This window comes from Vipera berus, assembly GCF_964194415.1.
Source record: "Vipera berus genome assembly, chromosome: 3".
NCBI lineage: Eukaryota > Metazoa > Chordata > Lepidosauria > Squamata > Viperidae > Vipera > Vipera berus.
The window spans coordinates 215864209-215883205 of record NC_138204.1 but is presented as its reverse complement, the minus strand read 5'-3'; the positions used below and the strand labels follow the sequence as shown (position 1 = coordinate 215883205).

Below are 18997 nucleotides of genomic sequence, written 5' to 3'. Positions count from 1 at the left end.
CAAATCTTGGTTTAATGCATATGGAAAATCTCAATCATCCAGGTCACGGTTGTCCCAAAAGTGCTTTTTCAAAAGGCAACTGGATTTTGTTTTCTCCTTGAAGACGTTTCACTTCTCATCCAAGAAGCTTCCTCAGTTTCTTGGATGAGAAGTGAAACGTTTTCAAGGAGAAAACAAAATCCAGTTGCCTTTTGAAAAAGCACTTTTGGGAAAACCTTGGTTTAAAAGTGGTTGCTTTGTGCCCTGAGGTCTATTTTCACCAGTATGTGGGGTGTCTGTGGCAAAACAATAATGGGAGGTTTTCAGTGGGAAAGAATGCAGTCAGAAATGGTGTAGGTGGGGTCTCTTGCTTGGGTGTGGGGTTGGACTAGATGACCTATAAGGTCCCTCCCAACTCTGTTCTTCTATTCTATTCTAAACCACTGTTTACAGGTCAATTTCTGGTACGCATGGAACCCATAAACCACGATAGGGCACATCACGGTTTGGCACGAACAGAGGCAAATAGATCGGGCTGCTTAGAACAAGCCTGGAAGCCTCAAATGAGTGGAATATAATTGTCAGTTTAGAAGTAGATATAATGTGAAATTTTTGAAATGGTTTTCAATTTTTCGATTTCTTCGTTTTTTTGTATATTGTAAATGTTTTTTTTTTGGTCTGTGTTGGTGTATGGTGTGTTTTTAACACGAAATGTAAATAAAGATTCATGTATAAAAAAAAAAAAAAGAATGACACGTAACGCAGGGGCTTCTGGGCCCGGCCAGAGAGCGCCTGGATCTTGGCAGCTCCAGGCCCCAACATGGCTGCCGGCGCAGGCGACGGGAGACTACATCTCCCGTGAGGCCTCGGGCCGGGGGCGTGCAGCGGGCGGGAGGGGAGGGGGTGGGAAAAAAAAACAGAGGGCGTGGGGAGGGCGGATCCCGTCCGGCTCGGCCCCGCCCCCCGGCGAGCGCGATTGGCTGCGGCTGGTTGTCGGTGGTGACGGCGGGACGCGGGGGGGGGGGCGGAGCCTGTGTGCCGGCCGCGCTGTGGCCAGTCGGCGGCCGGGAGGCGGCGGCGGCGGAGGGGGAGCCGCAGCGCTGCCGGGGCCATGGGCTGCCGGGCGGGGGCCGCCGCCCCTCGCCGCGCCCGGTGACCACCCCGCCGGCCCGGGCGAAGATGGCGGAGAGGTAGGACGCCCCCTCCGGGACCCCCTTTCCCAGCTGACCCGGCTTAGGGGACCCCTTGGATGCAGCTGCGTCTTTTTGGGGGGGGTCTCCTCCTCCTCCAGCAGCAGCCCTCCCCGCGTCACCCCGGCTCCCATCATCCGCAGCCGGGGCTTGGCGCGGCCCCCTCCTCCCTGCAGGAGCCCCCTCTCCTCCTCCCCACCCGAACTCCCCCCTCCTCTCTCATTGGGGAGCGTCCAGATCCTTGGGACCAGGCGCCCCCTCCCCCCAGCCAGAGCCCCCCCCCACCGGGATTGGGGTTCCTCCCTTGCACCCCGATCTTTCTCCTCCCTCCCTTCCAGCTGACCTGCTTCTCTGCACCCTTTGGGGTGCTCCTCCAGTCCCCATTTTCCTTCTGCTTGGAGGGGGGGGCGTTCATATGTTGCTCCCCTGTAGGACCCCCCACCCCCATCCTGCTCCCCAGAGGGGGTGTCATTCTGCGCTCCCCTCTCTTTTGGCCCCTGCCTCCTCCACCTGACTTTCCCTCCCCCCCCCCCCGCCTTTCTCTGGAGGCCTCTTTGGAGGGACCCCCCCCCCCCGCTTGCATGGCACCTGCTTTCACCCATCCTTTTGCAGCAGGTGCCGCTTCCTCCCTCTTCTCCCTCCCCCCCCACCAGATTGCTTTGCTATAATGTCCTGGGGTGGGGGAAGAGGAGGAGGAGGAGGAAGAAGCATCTGGCTTCAAGGTTGGGGGGGGGGGTTTATCTGGTTTTTAAGGAGCTCCTTTGCCCTGGCACGAAATAGATTTTGGGACGAGGGGGGGTGGGTGGGTGGAAAGCCGAATTGCAAGTGAGCCTCCGAAAGGCTGGCATGCTTTGCTTGGATGCTGTGGCCCTGGATCCTTGCAAGCTTTCATGGCTGTTGCTGTGGCCTGGCGAAGGGAGGGAGGGGTGGTGGTGGAAACGTGGGGCCGAAGCCTGTGTGGGTTTAGAGTGTGTGTGTGTGTGGGGGGGTGTCTTTTTCCTTGGGCACCAGCCAGCCGAGTAGGGCTGAAGGCTGGGTAGGGCGGATGGAGGCTCTTGCGGAGATGTGCAAAAGCATGGAGACTGCAGGGTGGAGGACGAGCAGTGGGGAGGGGGTGGGAAAGGAAGGGGCTTGGGTATGTGTGTGTGTGTGTGGGGGGGAAGGCCTTGCTCGGATCCCCCAACGGAAGGAGTTCTGAAGGACGACGACGAGGCGGGCACGCCGTCGTGCGCGACGGACTTTGGAGAAGGTGGCACTGCTCCTCCACGGAGGGAGGGCAAATGTGGGCACCTGCCTTCCGCGGCTCAGGGTGGGCTGCAGCTGCTGGGTGGTGCATTGAGAGGGCAAAGGTCTGCATTTGGGTGGGGTGTGTGTGTGTGTGTGTGTTTGTGTGTGTATCGAAGCCTGGGGTGCGGGCGTGTGCGAGGCTTAGCCCGGAACACGCTTGGAGCACCCAAGGGCGAGGATTGGTATGCAGCTGGCCCATTTTTCGCCCTCGCCTTCCAAGACTCCAGCTTTGCAAATCCCTCACCTGCTTCTCTCTGGTTTTTCTGCAAGGGTCTCCACTTTGGGGGAGGGGGGCATCGTTCTTGGCCCTCTTGACACCCCCCCCCTCCAAATCCGGGCAGACTGGATCTGATCTTGGCTTGTGCAAAAGGGCCAGCTGGCTGGCTTGGAGACGGCCAATTGACACCGTATTGCCCTGTCTGAGCTTTGGAAGGCGCCAGCTGGATGCCAACCTCCCCGTTCTTGGCTCGGATGGCGCACACCCTGTGTGATTGTGCAGAGTTTGGCAAAAAAAAAAATGTGGTCCTGTTAGTTGTTGCTTTTCTGTGAACGCGTCGTGGCAAGATGTTGCCTTTACTCTGCATCTGAGCTGTCAGATGCTAATTGCCTGGGGACGGGGGGGGGGGGGGAAACAACACCCCGGCAGTTTGCATAGCAGGGCTTAAATTTAGCAAGAAGCGGCTGATTTTAGGCATTCGGGGTGTGTGCATTTTTTGGGGTGGGTGGGTAGAGAGTTTGTCCCCCCGTCCCCTTTTCTCGTTGCTGCATAAATTGGAAAATGCATTGCTCTCTCTTTGAACTGAAGGAATCTTCCCTCGGAGGATTTTTATTCATTTTTTTTTAATTACGTATTTTTTGAGGCTGTCAAGCCAGGGTTGTTAACTTGCACGGATCTTTCTCAGATTTTGCTGTGTGTGGAAAGGGACCAGCGGTTTTGTGCTACAGGTCCCCGTCATTCCTGAGTTTGTGGCCTGTAAAGGCGAAGGAGGTGGATCACTTCGGCTCAACCTGTGCAAGGATTTGAATTCAAAATGGAATTTTTTTAAAAAAAATCCCGTCCTGAAAGATTTAAATCCAGGGCTGGAGACTTTGGGGCCCTTGCATTTTTATTATGCAAGGATGAAGGCGGCTGTTCTCTGCCGTGTGTCCCACGGGTGGTCCTCGACTTACGACGGTCCGTTTAGTGACCGCTCAAATTTAAGACGGCACCGGAAAAAGTGGCACGATCGTTTTTCCACACTTAACGACCGTTGCAGCATCCCCGCGGTCACCTGATCAGAATTCAGACACTTGTCGACTGACTCGTATTTACGACGGTCGCAGCGTCCCGGATGGGGCGGGTCTCATGTGATCGATCGCCTTTGCGACCTTGTGACGGACAAAGTCAATGGGCGAAGCCGGATTCGCTTAGCGACCGTGTGACTAATTTAACAACTGCAGCGATTCACTTAACAACTGTGGCAAGAAAGGTCATAAAATGGGGCAAAGATGACTTGACAAAGATCTTGCTCAGCAAAGAAATTTAGGGCTCGGGACTAGCTGAACATTTGTGTGTGTGTGTGTATCTGTGTGAAAATCTATATATTTATAGGTATCTATATATAACTGTTTGTGTGTGTGTACACACACACACACACACATCTCTATATATACATCTCTATATGGGTTAGGACGCTGAGCTTGTCGATCAGAAGGTCGGCAGTTTGGCGGGTCGAATCCCGAGTGCCGCGTAGCAGAGTGAGCGCCTGTTACGCGTCCCAGCTTCTGCCAACCTAGCAGTTCGAAAGCACGTAAAAATGCAAGTAGAAAAATAGGGACCACTCTGGTGGGAAGGTAACAGCGTTCCGTGCGCCTTTGGCGTCTAGTCATGCCGGCCACATGACCACGGAGACGTCCTCGGACAAGCGCTGGCTCTTCGGCTTTGAAACGGAGATGAACACCGGCCCCTAGAGTCGGAAACGACTAGCACGTATGTGCGGGGGAACATATATCTGTACATTTATTTTACATTTTATGTTTATATATTTTTTATATTTTATATTTTACATTTTATTATTTTCTGGCTTGACTTCAGATAGTCCTTCATTCTGGTCGTCTTCTCCCCATTTCTAATGATTTCTAAAGCCTTGGATGGTTGCAACCTTAAGATACAATCAGGCAGCATGTCAGCTGTGATTTTCTGCTTTTGTTGAAGCTATTTGAATTATTATTATTATTTTTTTGGTGGTGTGGACTTTAAGAAGCCAGCACGTGGATTCTATCCAGCTTACTGCTTTCTGGTAAATATCACCGAAGAGGCAGCCGTGTTCGTCCTCTTCCTCCTCAATCTGTTTTTCTTCCAGAACTGGAGGCTGAGCTAGCTGCCTGGAATCTTAGCCGCAGAAGAAATAGCTGAGATGAAAAGCCAAACTGCTAATTTGTTGTGGACAGATCTTCTCCATTAATTAATTAATCAAGCAGTGGAACAACCGGCCTCCAGAAGCGGCGAATGCTCCAACACTGGGAGTTTTTAAGAAGAGACTGCACAGCCATTGGTCTGAAATGGTCTAGGTGGGGAACCTTGGCTCTTTGATGACTGGTGGACTTCAGCTCCCAGAATTCCTGAACCAGCATGGGGAACCTTGGCTCTTATTATAATAATAATAAGTTGGAAGGGACCCTGGAGGTCGTCTAGTCCAACCCCCTGCTCAGGCAGGAAACCCTATACCATTTCAGACAAATGGCTGGCCAGTCTCTTCTTAAAAACTTCCAGTGTTTGTTGAATTCCTGAGTTGAAGTCCATGAGTCATAAAAGAGCCGAGGTTGCCTACTCCTGGTATAGGATTTCCTGCCTGAGCAGAGGGTTGAACTAAAAGATCTCCAAGGTCCCTTCCATCCTCCTCCTCCTCCTCCTCCTCCTCCTCCTCCTCCTCCTCCTCCTCCTCTTCTTCTTCTTCTTCTTCTTCTTCTTCTTCTTCTTCTTCTTCTTCTTCTTCTTCTTCTTCTTCTTCTTCTTCTTCTCCTCCTCCTCCTCCTCCTCCTCATTATTATTATTATCAAAACTTTTTTCTTCCATCAGGCTGACCTGGATTGATGATGGGTTTTTAAATATGTTTTAATTTTTAACTGTGTAGTTAATTTATTTTGGGGCTATTTAAATCTTTTTTAATTTTTGTATTGTTTTTTATTGTTGTTAGCCACCCTGAGTCCTTTGGGAGATAGGGCGGCATATATGTCCCAAAAATAAATAAATAAATAAATTATTATTATTATTATTATTATTATTATTATTATTATTATTGTTGTTGTTGTTGTTATTGTTATTGTTATTGTTATTGTTATTATTATTATTATCACGGTTGAGGAACATCTACGGAGCTTTCTGAGGAGGTGGTGATAGAGGTGAAGTTGAAGGAAGCAGGAATGTCACTCCTGAAGTTCTGGAGGTCTACAATGAATCACTGTTTTATTTGCAAAAGTCCAGTTCCTGGGGAGAAGTCGTGGAGAAGCTCTCTAAGAACAGATGTGTGGCTTTCAGAATATGGAAGACTCATTTTGAGGGCCGTCCTGGAGTTTTTGATGGTGGAAGAGAATTATTGAGCCGGTGGCGTCCCACGTGAAGGGAGCCTTACAGAACTGAAAATTTGCTTTTACTTCTGCGTTCCTCAATTGGCTTTGCGACCCAAGCATGACTCCTGGTGATTTTTTTTTTCATGTGAAATTCCTGTAACCATCATGCAAAAATATGGGAAAAATTTTTTTCACTGCCTTCCTTTTCATTCATTTGGTTTTTATCCCTCCTTTGTTATTATTTATTATAACTCGATTTGAATAGAACTGGAAGGGACCTGGGAGGCCATCTAGTCCAACCCCCTGCTCAGTCAGGAAACCCTACACCGTTCTGGATAAATGGCTGTCCAGTCTCCTCTTAAAAACTTCCAGTGTTGGAGCACCCACAACTTCTGGAAGGAAGTTGTTCCACAGGTTGTCCTCACTGTTAGGAAGTTTCCCCTTAATTCCAGGTTGCTTCTCTCCTTGATGAGTTTCCATCCGTTGCTTCTTGCCCTGCCTTCAGGGGCTTTGGAGAAGAGCTTGACTCCCTCTTCTTTGGGGCAGCCCCTGAGATACTGGAAGACTGCTATCGTGTCCCCCCCCAGTCCTCCTTTTAGACTAGCCATACCCAGCCTGCAACAATTCTTGATATGTTTTACTCTCCAGGAGCTTTAATCATAGTTTCTCTGCACTCTTTCTCAGCTCAAAGTAGCAAACATATCTAATACTCCTTCCTTCTCCTGTTTTCCCCAAACAACAACCATGTGAGGTAGATGGACTGAGAGAGAATGACCCAGGCACCCAGATGCTTTCATGCCTAAGGTGGCACTAGAACTCACCGTCTCCTGGTGATTGGCCGAAAAGTCCCCCCAGCCAGCTTTCATGTCCAAGGCAGGACTAAAACTCACCGTCTCCTGGTGATTGGCCCAAAGTCCCCCCAGCCAGCTTTCATGCCTAAGGCAGGACTAGAACTCACCATCTCCTGGTGATTGGCCCAAAGTCCCCCCAGCCAGCTTTCATGCCTAAGGCAGGACTAGAACTCACCATCTCCTGGTGATTGGCCCAAAGTCTCCTGGCCAGCTTTCATGCCTAAGGCGGGACTAGAACTCACCTTCTCCTGGTGATTGGCCCAAAGTCTCCTGGCCAGCTTTCATGCCCAAGGCGGGACTAGAACTCACTGTCTCCTGGTGATTGGCCCAAAGTCTCCTGGCCAGCTTTCTTGCCCAAGGCGGGACTAGAACTCACCGTCTCCCGGTGATTGGCCCAGAATCATCCAGTCGACTTTCATGCCTAAGGCGGGACTAGAACTCCCCATCTCCGGGTGATTGGCCCAAAGTCACCCAGCCAGCTTTCATCCTAAGGTGAGACTAGAACTCTCAGTCTCCTGGTGACTGGCCCAAAATCACCCAGCTGGCTTTCATCCTAAAGTGAGACTAGAACTCACAGTCTCCTGGTGATTGGCCCAGAATCATCCAGTCGACTTTCATGCCTAAGGCAGGACTAGAACTCCCCATCTCCGGGTGATTGGCCCAAAGTCACCCAGCTGGCTTTCATGCCTAAGGCAGTACTAGAACTCACCGTCTCCTGGCTTCTGAGTCAAGGTTTTAACCCCTGGACTAAACTGGCTCTCTTCAACGCTATAATACTTAATATTAATATTCTTTCCATATGATAGGAATGTGTTCAGGAGTTGTAATGGATTGGGGTGGTCTGTAACATGAACAAATAAATGGAAAATGTTAGAAACGAGGGCAGTTATTCTTTAAAAGATTTTTTTTTTGCAAAATCTTTTTTTTTAAAGAAAGAAATACCATTTCTTTCCGTATTCCTTTTTTTAGTTTGCTTCCTTGGATATATATGTCTTGCTGTGTGTGTTTGTGCGTGTGGGTGGGTATGTCTATGCATGTATGCATATTTCAACATTCTTCATTATATGGGATCAAAAAAAGCATTTCAGCTCAAATCACTTGAGACCTACTTACTTGCACGGTAGCCCCTGTCCTTAAGTCATGTTTTTGTTGATGTGCTTACTTGTGCCTTTCTACAATACAGTGACACTCCAAATAGTTAATAACATGAATACCGGTAACTAAAATTATAAACCCACCAACTCATCCATCCATTTCATTTCATGCGTCTGTCTTTCTATTTCTTTTTATCTGTCTCCATCTTTCATCTACATTCATCCATCTCATCCATCCATCCATCCGTATCTGTCTGTCTGTCTATCCATTATCTCTATATTTATCTATATCTATATCATCTCATCATCAATCCATCCATCCATAAAAAAAAGCAATGGCCCACTTTTAGCCTTGAGGGTGGGAAACAGGCATAAAGTTTGACGTTTGTATTATTATATATAATGTTTCTAAAATCTGTAATAAGGCTAGGTTATCAGAATGCATTGGAATAGTTCATGCGTTGCCTAATCCTTTCTGGATTGCCCACACTTTTAATTAACTTGTATTCAGAATGTAGTGTAACATTTTATGAAATCAGCATATCTCAACCTTGGCAACTTTTAAAACACGTGTATCTCAACTCCCAGAATTCCTATGCGGGCTGGGGAATTCTGGGAGTAGAAGTCCGCAGGTCTTAAAGTTTCCAAGGTTGAGACACACTGTATTAAAATAATTTACTGGCCAAGATGTATTATGTCAACCGCATTCCTACAATCTACTAAGGAAGTCGCCTGATCAAAAGAACTAAGGAGAAATTTTCTGAAAGTTAGAACAATTAACCAGTGGAACTACTTGCCTCCAGAAGCGGTGAATGCTCCAACACTGGAAGTTTTTAAGAAGAGACCGGACAGCCATTTGTCTGAAATGGTGTAGGGTTTCCTGCCTGAGCCGGGGGTTGGACTAGATGACCTCCAAGGTCCCTTCCAACTCTATTATTGTTATTGTTAAAAGATGAAATAAGATTAGTTTTGACTTCATCCTGACCATCCGCCTCACTATATTTTTAAAGTGTTTACAGAAAATCACTTTATGCTCATTCTACTTTTCTAGAAGTGTCGGCAACCGGCAGGTTTATTTATTTATTTATTTTTGGGACTTATATGCCGCCCTATCTCCCGAAGGACTCAGGGCGGCTAACAACAATAAAAATGCAATAATACAAAAGTTAAAAAAGAATTAAACTAGCAGCCCCAGTAATAAGTTAAAAACATTTTAAAAATCCCCATCGTCAGTCCAGGTCAGCCTGATGGAAAAGGAATGTTTTAAGGCCGCGGCGAAAGGACCGGAGATCCGGGGCCATCCGGAGCTCAAGGGGGAGTTGGTTCCACAGGGCTGGCGCTCCCACAGAGAAGGCCCTCCCCCTGGGGGTCGCCAGCCGACATTGTCTAGCCGACGGCACCCTGAGCAGGCCCTCCCTGTGTGAGCGCACCGGGCGATGGGAAGTCGTTCCCGGCAGTAGACGGTCCTGCAAATATCCCGGGCCTAGGCCATGTAGGTAAGTACCAACACCTTAAATCTCACCCAGAGGGCAACCGGTAACCAATGCAGCTCACGCAGGAGGGGTGTAATATGGGAGTATCGGGATGCTCCCATCACTACCCGCGTGGCCGCATTCTGCACCAGCTGGAGCCTCCGGGTGGTCTTCAAGGGCAGTCCCATGTAGAGAGCATTGCAGTAATCTATACGGAAGGTAACGAGTGCGTGAGTGACCGTACGTAGGGCATCTCAGTCCAGATAAGGGCGCAACTGGCGCACCAGGCAAACCTGGGCAAATGCCCCCCTGGCCACAACTCCTATATGATCTTCAAAACTGAGTCTTGTATCCAGGAGAACGCCTAAGTTGCGTGCCCTATCAACGGGAGGTAACACCTCTCCTCCCATAACCAAAGATGGAACCTCTTGGACTAAACGAGATGCCGGTACGTAAAGCCACTCAGTCTTGGCCGGGTTGAGCTGGAGCCTGTTCTTCTCCATCCAGATCCGTACCGCTTCCAGGCAACAGGACATCACGTCGAGGGCATCGCTGGGTTGGTTCGGGGTGGAGATGAAAAGCTGGGTATCATCAGCATATTGATGATACCTCACCCCGAAACCACGGATGATCTCACCCAGTGGCTTCATGTAGATGTTGAACAGGAGAGGCGAGAGGACCGACCCCTGAGGCACCCCACAACTAAGGGGCCTCGGGGTTGACCTCTGCCCTCCTGCCAACACCGTCTGCAAACGGCCCGAGAGGTAGGAGGAGAACCACCGTAAAACGGTGCCTCCCACTCCCAACCCCTCAAGACGTCGCAGCAAGATACCATGGTAGATGGTATCAAAAGCCGCTGAGAGATCTAATAGGACCAGGACAGAGGAATAACCCCTATCTCGGGCCCGCCAGAGATCATCCACCAGCGCGACCAATGCCGTCTGTGCTGTACCCGGGCCTGAAACCCGATTGGTACGGGTCCAGATACTCAGTTTCCTCCAGGACCAAAGGGAGCTGCCGAGCCACCACGCTCTCAGCAACCTTCGCAAGGAAGCAAAGGATGGAGACAGGACAAAAGTTATTTAAAGGCAGGGGGGGGCCTCACCACCGCCTCTTTCAAGGCGGCAGGGAAGCACCCCTCACTCAAGGAAACATTAATAACTGCCAGGAGCCAGCCTTGTGTAACCTCCCGAGCCGCATAAACCAGCCAGGAGGGACACGGGTCCAACAAACACGTGGCGGCACTTAATTTCCCCGTGATCCTGTCCACTTCATCCGTAGTCACAGGATCAAACTCCTCCCAAATGTTATCGGCCAAACCCATCGCTTCTCCCTCGTCAGACACTGCCCAGTTGGAGTCCAGACCAGCCCGAATTTGAGCGATTTTATCCTCAGCCCGTCCCCGTAAGGGGTCCTCCCCCGTCCCCTGATTTAAAAGGGAACGGGTCACCCTAAACAGGGCGGAAGGGGGGTTATCTGCAGACACAATGAGGGTGGTGAAGTGAGCACGCTTCGCCACCTCCATTGCCAGAAGATAAGATCTAGAAAAGGATCTTAACTGTGTTCGGTCAGACTCGGACCGACTGGACCTCCAAATGCTCTCTAGGCCCCTTCTCTGGCGTTTCATCTCCCGCAGGCCCTTGGAGAACCAAGGAGTCAACCGTGATGTGCGCCCGGTCAGAGGCCGCAAAGGCACAACGCGGTCGAGAGCCTCCGAAGCAGCCCCGTTGCCAGGCGTCAACTAAGGTCTCTACCGGGCTGTGGGAAAGGGAGGTAGGAATCAATCCAAGCACCGTCTGGAACCTATCCGGGTCCATCAGGCGCCTGGGGCGGAACCACCTGGTCGGTTCCGCCTCCCAGCAGCGGGGGGTGGCACGACGGAGGCCCAGCCGCAGGAGATAATGGTCTGTCCATGAAAGGGGTTGAGAGGTTGGAGTAACCCCACCCAGACCATTAAGCCACTGCCCGGAGATAAAAATAAGGTCGGGCGTGTTTCCCCCCTCATGAGTCGGACCCTGAATAATCTGGGTCAGGTCCATGGCCATCATGGAAGCCATGAACTCTCGGGCCACCCCCGACGCACCGCCCAGGGAAGGCAGGTTAAAATCCCCCAGAACCATGAGTCTGGGAAACTCAACCGCCGGCCCCGAGAGAGCGTTGAGTAGCCCGGGCAGGGCCGTTGCCACGCAGCTGGGAGAAAGGTACGTGAGCAACAGGCCCAACTGACCCCCAGGGCCCCACCTCAGGAGGAGGGACTGACATCCGCCTATCTGAGGGGCAGTGGTCTCCCGCGGACAAAAGGCCTCCTTAATAACAAGTGCCGGGTGCTGGTATGCCTGCGTTGCGCTTGAAAGAGAGGAAAAGAGAGGACCGCGGGTCCCTCTCCACACCAAGTTTTCCTTTTGAGCTATCGCACGGAAAGAACGCCAAGCAAACAATCTACTTTAATTCCGTCTCCTGTTTTTGTTTCAGGTAGATGAATCGCTGCGGTGCCGCCTCCATTTTTCCCCCTTAATGCTGACATTTCTCCATCTGTCTCTCGTGTGGCTGTGTATCGACCATTTAACTCTGCCTGAATATAAATTACTTCTGTGTGCAACACACACATAAGCGAAGGCAGTTTCTCTCTAGCTGGCTAAAAACATAATGGATGTTCTCAGCTAAACAAAAAAAAACAAACACAAACCCCCCCCCCACTCTTGGTCATATTGATTTAATTTGGATGGTCCCTCTTGTTTTTGTCCAGTTCAGGCCAATTAAGCCTTGGGGTGAAGTGCCTATCTGACCGTCTGTCCATCCCTCCATCACATCCATGTATATCTCTCTATATTTCTATCCTATCTGTCTACCATGCCTGTGTATCCATCCATATTTCTGTCTTCATCTCTCTTTCTCTTTATCTGTTCACCTATATTCATCTATTCATCCATTCCATCCATGTCATCCATCCATCCATCCATCCCATCCCATCCCATCCATGTATATATCTATATATTTCTATCCTATCTGTCTACCATGCCTGTCTATCCATCCATCTATATTTCTGTCTTGATCTCTTTATCTGTTCACCTATATTCATTCATCTATTCATCCATTCCATCCATGTCATTCATCCATCTATCCATCCGTCTCACCCAATCTGTGTCTCTCTCAATCTCTCAGTCTCATCTATCTCTATCTGTTCATCCATCATCCCATCCCTCCCTCCGTCTCATCCATCTGTCTCTTTATATTTCTATACTATCTTATCTGTCTGCCTGTCTGTCCATCTCATCCGTCTAGCGCTATTTCTATCTCCTCTCGTCTCTCTCTCTCCATTCACCTATATTCATTCATCTATTCTTCCATTCCATCCATCCATCCATCCACGTCATCCAACCAACTGTGTGTCGCTTTATCAATCTCTATATCATCTATTTATCTCTGTCATCTATCCCAGTGGCCCCCAGCTTTTTGGGACACCAGGAATCGGTTCCGTGGAGAGAGGTTTTCCCACGGACCGGGGGAGGGGCACATGTGGTTTCACGTGATGCCTGCATCCCGTGGATGGGGCTTTGCTTGTTTGCATGTTTCTGACATGTCGTGAACCGGAAGGGATGGGAATGATGGATAGATCAGGGGTCCCCAATGCCTGGTCCACAGACCGGGCATTGGGGACCACTGATCTATCCGTCCATCCCATCCCATCTCTTCCCCATTCCATCCATCCATTCATCCATCCATCCATCCATCCATCCATCCAATTTGTCTCTCTCTGTGTCACTTCCTCCTTTCCAGATGTCCAGGGTTGCAGGGCCACACTGTAGCCAGGACGATACTGGAGCAGAGCACCGGTATTGTCAAGATCACGTGAAGGGTTAATACCACTTTACAAGGCCTTGGTAAGGCCACACTTGGAATACGGCGTCCAGTTTTGGTCACCACGATGTAAAAAAGAGGTTGAGACTCTAGAAAGAGGGCAGAGAAGAGCAAGCAGGATGATCAGGGGACTGGAGGCTGAAACATAAGAAGAACGGCTGCAGGAATTGGGGATGTCTACTTTAATGAAGAGAAGGACAAGGGGGGACATGATAGCTGCGTTCCAATATCTCAGGGGCTGCCCCAAAGGAGAGGCAGTCAAGCTATCCTCCAGAGCGCCTGAAGGTAGGACAAGAAACAACGGATGGAAACTAACCAAGGAGAGAAGCAACCTAGAACTAAGAAGAAACTTCCTGACCGTGAGAACAATTAACCAGCGGAACCACCTGCCTCCAGAAGCGGTGAATGCTCCAACACTGGAAGTTTTTAAGAAGAGACTGGACAGCCCTTTGTCCGAAATGGTATAGGCTTTCCTGCCTGAGCAGGGGGGGGGGTTGGACTAGATGACCTCCAAGGTCCCTCCCAACTTTATTATTATTATTATTACCTCCAGAGTCTATCCAAACAGGTGCCAACCTCAGCAGGGTTCTGAACCTGATCCACCTTGAACACCTTGCCTGCCCAGGTGCAAGCAGGAGGGGGCAAGAGGGCGACAGGCAGGGCCGAGACTTTCTCGAGTTTTTCCTGTGTGGGGGAAAAAAAACTTTATTTTTTTGCCCAGGAAACTCCGCGGCCCTGCAGGAGTCGCCGGGAGCTGAGCTCAAGGGGGAGGTTTTTGTTTTTTTTTGCTTTACTTTTCCTGTTAATTAGATATTTAGTTCTCTGAAGATCCCGGCCTTCCCCTTCCGTAAAGTACAGCATCTGCTGCATTTATTTAGACAATAGCTACCATAAACAGTGTTTTATGAGTTTAATGCAACAGCCCTGCTAATAAGTTACTTGCTCGCAGTTATTTTGGCTCGCTCCCCGTCCCCGTAGATCTACATCAGCCATTTTAAACAGGTTAATATCCTAATATTTGTGGAGACCATATTCATTTTTATTTTTATTTTTTTTTTATTTTAACCTCTCAGTTTTACACACATTGGCCAAGGGTGTTCTGTACCAGCCTGCTACCGGCCCTGCAGAAAAGGCAGGGACAACCCCTTTACAAACGGCAAGAGGCTGGAATTACGCCTGCCAAATTTATAGCTACAAAAACAAACAAGACACGAACCAAGAAACGGGAGTTTTAAGAAACACGAACTATCCAAGCGGTTGCCTTCAGCAAACCAGCCCACTCCACACATTCCCCTTATATAAAGTTCAGAGCGTGGCTTCTCTCTGCCTCCTTCCGAGAAGCCCCATTGCCTTCCTCTGTCTACTCCTAATTGACTGCCTCCTGCGTCGGGCGTCCTTGAACAGGGCCAGCTGTGGGTCATCTTCATCCACGCTGTCAGACTCACACAGCTGGGTCTCCGTGGTGACCAAGTGGGAGGGGCCTGGCTGAGGGCTCTCATCAGCAAGATCTTCAACCCCCTCAGCAAGGTCTTCAACACCCCCCTCCTCCTCTGAGTCGTCCGACCCAACTGCCGAACCCACAGGCTGACCCTGAATCACAACAAAGGGAGCGAGGTGGGAGGTTGTGACCAAGGCCGGCCAAATCGAGCCATTATACTAGTCCTCAACTTACAATTGAGAATAGACTTCCGGTTGTGAGGCAGGACCGCTGTTCAATGATCCGTGCCCGATTGGACGGCCTCTTTCCGCTGTTAAAAGAATCGTTGCCATGAAATGACCCATCTGGTCGTTATGTGAAACTGGCTTCCCCCCATGGACTTTTGCGTGTCGGAATTCAGCTGGGAAGGTCATCAGCGGAGGTTACAGGAACCCCGGGACGCTGTGACTGTCATAAAAAAACAAGCTCGTTGCCGAGTGCCCGAATTTTGATCGCGGGAATGTGAGGACGTTGCTCCAGTCATAAGTCTGAGGATGGTTGTCAGTTGCTTTTTCTGCTGGGGTAACTGTTGACAGTCACTAAGCAAATATCTGACAAGAACACTAACGTGAACAGGATCTCCAAAACACCCGATTAGGTGTTCCTTCCTTCGGCTGCCTTTGTGCCCCACCTGGTCTGGGTCAAGCTCTAACCTATCCTGATCAAATTCTGGAACAGCAAGATCTGGACTGGCCTTTCTCAACCTTGAAGACAGGAGCTGGGAGGGATCTTGGAGGTCTTCTAGTCCAACCCTTTGCTCAAGCAGGAGACCCAGCCTAGAGTCTTTCAATCAATCAATCAATCAACAGCTGGGAGGGACCTTGGAGGTCTTCTAGTCCAGCCCCCTGCTCAAGCAGGAAAACCTATACCATCTCAGAAAAGTGAATGTCCAGTCTCTTCTTAAAAACCTCCAGTGTTGGAGCATTCACCACTTCTGGAGGCAAGGAGTTCCACTGGTTAATTGTCCTCCCTGTTAGGAAGTTTCTCCTTAGTTCCAGGTTGCTTCTCTCCTTGATTAGTTTCCATCTGTTGCTTCTTGTCCTGCTTTCAGGTGCTCTAGAGAATAGGTGGACACCCCTCTTCTTTGTAGACTTTAAGAAGAGACTGGACAGCGTCTGAAATGGTATAGGGTTTCCTGCCTGAGCAGGGGGTTGGACTAGATGACCTCCAAGGTCCCTTCCAACATCATTATTATTATTATTATTATTATTATTATTATTATTATCATTATCATTATCATTATCATTATCATTATTATTAACCCTCCCTCCCCAAATACTGGAATTCTGTCCCCACTCCAGTCTTTCTTTTCATTAAATTAGACATACCCACTTCCTGCAACCGTTCTTCTTCGTATGATTTTTTTTTTTTAAATAACCCATTACAGAAAATGTCTGATTTCTGTTGCTACGAGATTTGGTGAATGCATGACACCGAAGTGTGTTTTGAGGCAGTGGGAGTGAATCTTATTTTAAGATTGTATTAAAACAAAAAAACAAAAAAAAACCCATGATGGTACATTTTGTTTGGCTGGAAAGACCGGCCGTGAGTGAAGCAGCAAGGCGTTCCAGAGGAGACGTTTGTGGTGCAATCGTTCTGCTGGCCCTCAGTGAGGAGATTTCACAGGGGATGAGAAGATTCCGAGACGTTGGGGGTTTCAATGCTTTGAAACCTCCGGTTCCATTAAAGCCGTTGAGGACGAAAAGTGATGCATTTCACAGGGGCCTTTTGGCTGGGAATCGCCGAAGTGGCTGGAGGCATCCTTGGTGTGTGTGTGTGTGTGTATCAAGAGGTGCACGAATCCCCTCTGCTGAGGAGCATTGTATAATTTTATTTTATTTTGTTATTTTATTTTTTATTTGTTTTATTTTATTTATTATTTATTTTTTATTTTTGTTATTCTAATTTATTTTGTTATTTTATTTTTTATTTATTTTTGTTATTTTAATTTATTTTATTTTATATCTATTTTATTATTACCTATTTCATTTTTCTATTTTCGTTTTTTTAAAACTTATTTTTATTTATTATTTTATTTTTATTTTTTATTTTATTGTTATTTTTTATTTTTGTTATTCCAATTTTGTTAATTTATTTTATTTTTTATTTTTTGTTATTTTAATTTTGTCTTTTTATTTTATATTTATTTTATTGTTTATTGTCTATTTTATTTTTCTTCATTTTTGTTATTTTTTCTTTATTTTTGTTATTTTATTTTGCCATTTTATTTTATTTTATATTTATTTTATTGCTTATTATCTATTTTAGTTTTCTTTATTTTTGTTATTCTAATTTATTTTGTTAATTTTATTTTTTATTTTTATTTTAATTTATTTTGTCATTTTATTTTATATTTATTTTATTGTTTATTATCTATTTTATTTTTCTTCATTTTTGTTATTTTATTTTATATTTATTTTATTTTACTTATTTTATTTTAGTTATTTTTTATTTTATTTTTGTTATTTATTTTGTCATTTTATTTTATTTTATATTTATTGCTTATTATCTATTTTATTTTTCTTCATTTTTGTTATTTTATTTTCTTATTTTATTTATTTTATTTTTTAAACTTTTAAACCGAGATTTCCCCAAAAGCGCTTTTTTCAAACAGCAACTGGATTTTGGTAAGGTTGGCTTTCTGGCTTGTGGTTCTGAAATAAGACTAGTGAAAAACCTGGCTTAAAACTGAATTCCTGCACTGCGCAGAGTTTCATCATCCGGATGGACAACAAGGTGATGTGGAATCTGCTGCCAGGGATCCTGCAGCTCGGAGGCTTTTATTTCTATAATAATAATAATAATAATAATAATAATAATAATAATAATAATAATAATAATAATAATAATAATAATAATAATAATAATAATAATAATAATAATAATAATAATAATGTTGGAAGGGACCTTGGAGGTCATCTAGTCCAACCCCCTGCTCAGGCAGGAAACCCTATACCATTTCAGACAAGTGGCTGGCCAGTCTCTTCTTTTTGATGAGCTGTCATGGCGCCTGTCAAGAACCCCCCCTCCCCCCGGTCATGCCATCCTCTCGTCAGGAACCCTCCCTGCAGATTTCTCGGACTTACTTAGCACGTGAGAATTCAAACCGTCCTGGAATACCGAGCAGTTGGGCTTGGAAATTGTGCCTTCCAACTCTGTTATTCTATTCTAAAGCTGGGGAATTCTGGGAGCTGAAGTCCACCCATCTTAAAACATGGTGGCTGGGGAATTCTGGGAGTTGAAGTAGAAACGGAGAAGCTAATCTAGTAAAATCTTGATGCCTTGGTCGTACCTGGACTGCTTATTAAATGTCCTTTTCCCTCCCCGAAAGAAGTTCGTGGTTCGTATTTTATGGCCCAACATCCTTGAGGCCGGGGTTGAAGCGAGTGGCCACCATCTTGACTTTTTTGACCTCCTCTGATGGACGGCCCAAGTCTCTCGAGAGATGGAGGATGCATGAAACAGGGCCGAAGGGAGCATTGCGGAAACGGAAGGAATTAACTGCATGGAGTCGCTTCCATCGATCCTTTTAACTAGCAGAATAGCAGAATGAGAGGGCTGGAAGGGACCTTGGAGGTCATCTAGTCCAACCCTCTGCTCAAGCAGGAGACCCTGTGCCATTCTCTTCTTAAAAACCCCAAGCGTTGGACCGCCCGCAGCTTCTGGAGGCGCGTCGTCCCGCTGATTAGTCGTTCAACTGTTATGTGGCTATTGAGCCAGGAGATACGGTAGCTGTCCTCCAAAGGTGAAATCTGACGAGTCGTTGGATGGGAGACCACTGAGAAGCCCCAGGACAATGGGAGGTGCCAAATAAGACTTTTTTTTGGGGGGGGGAAGGGGGACGGTTGTGCATTTCGGCCCCTGCAAAGTTTGTCCGCTTTCGGCCCCGCACGATGGGATGTACAGATCTACCACTGGCGGAGAGGGACCAAAATGGTTGGACGGCGCTTTAGCTTGACTTCTTTGGACCAGGGTTGGTGGCTCCTCTCGGATGGCCCGTCTCAGCTGAAGGAGGCCAGTGCTGGCCTTTAAACCAAGGCAGCCCCCTCGTTTTGGAGGCTGAGCGGTGTGGAAAAGCTCTCCATCGCATTCGGAGTGGGACAATCTCTCCGAGAAGATGGCTTAGGATGGATGAGGGAGGAGATCCAGATGCCACCTTGATTAATGCGGCCTCCCCTTACTTTGAAATGGCTGCTTAGGTAACATCTAAGACACACACACACACACAGAGGATGAGAGA

General features: G+C 47.7%; 1 protein-coding gene across 2 annotated transcripts in view; it reads left to right on the top strand.

Annotated features, from left to right (window-relative positions):
• Window positions 1-318: 318 nt before the first annotated feature.
• ARHGAP39 (Rho GTPase activating protein 39) overlaps window positions 319-18997 on the top strand; it is a 184426-nt gene continuing 165747 nt past the window's right edge. For both annotated transcript variants that reach the window (XM_081323028.1, XM_081323027.1), the window contains exon 1: window positions 319-1169. In XM_081323028.1, coding sequence (XP_081179154.1) covers window positions 1159-1169 — 11 coding nt within the window. In that variant the 5' untranslated portion in view covers window positions 319-1158. The remainder of the gene's footprint in view (window positions 1170-18997) is intronic.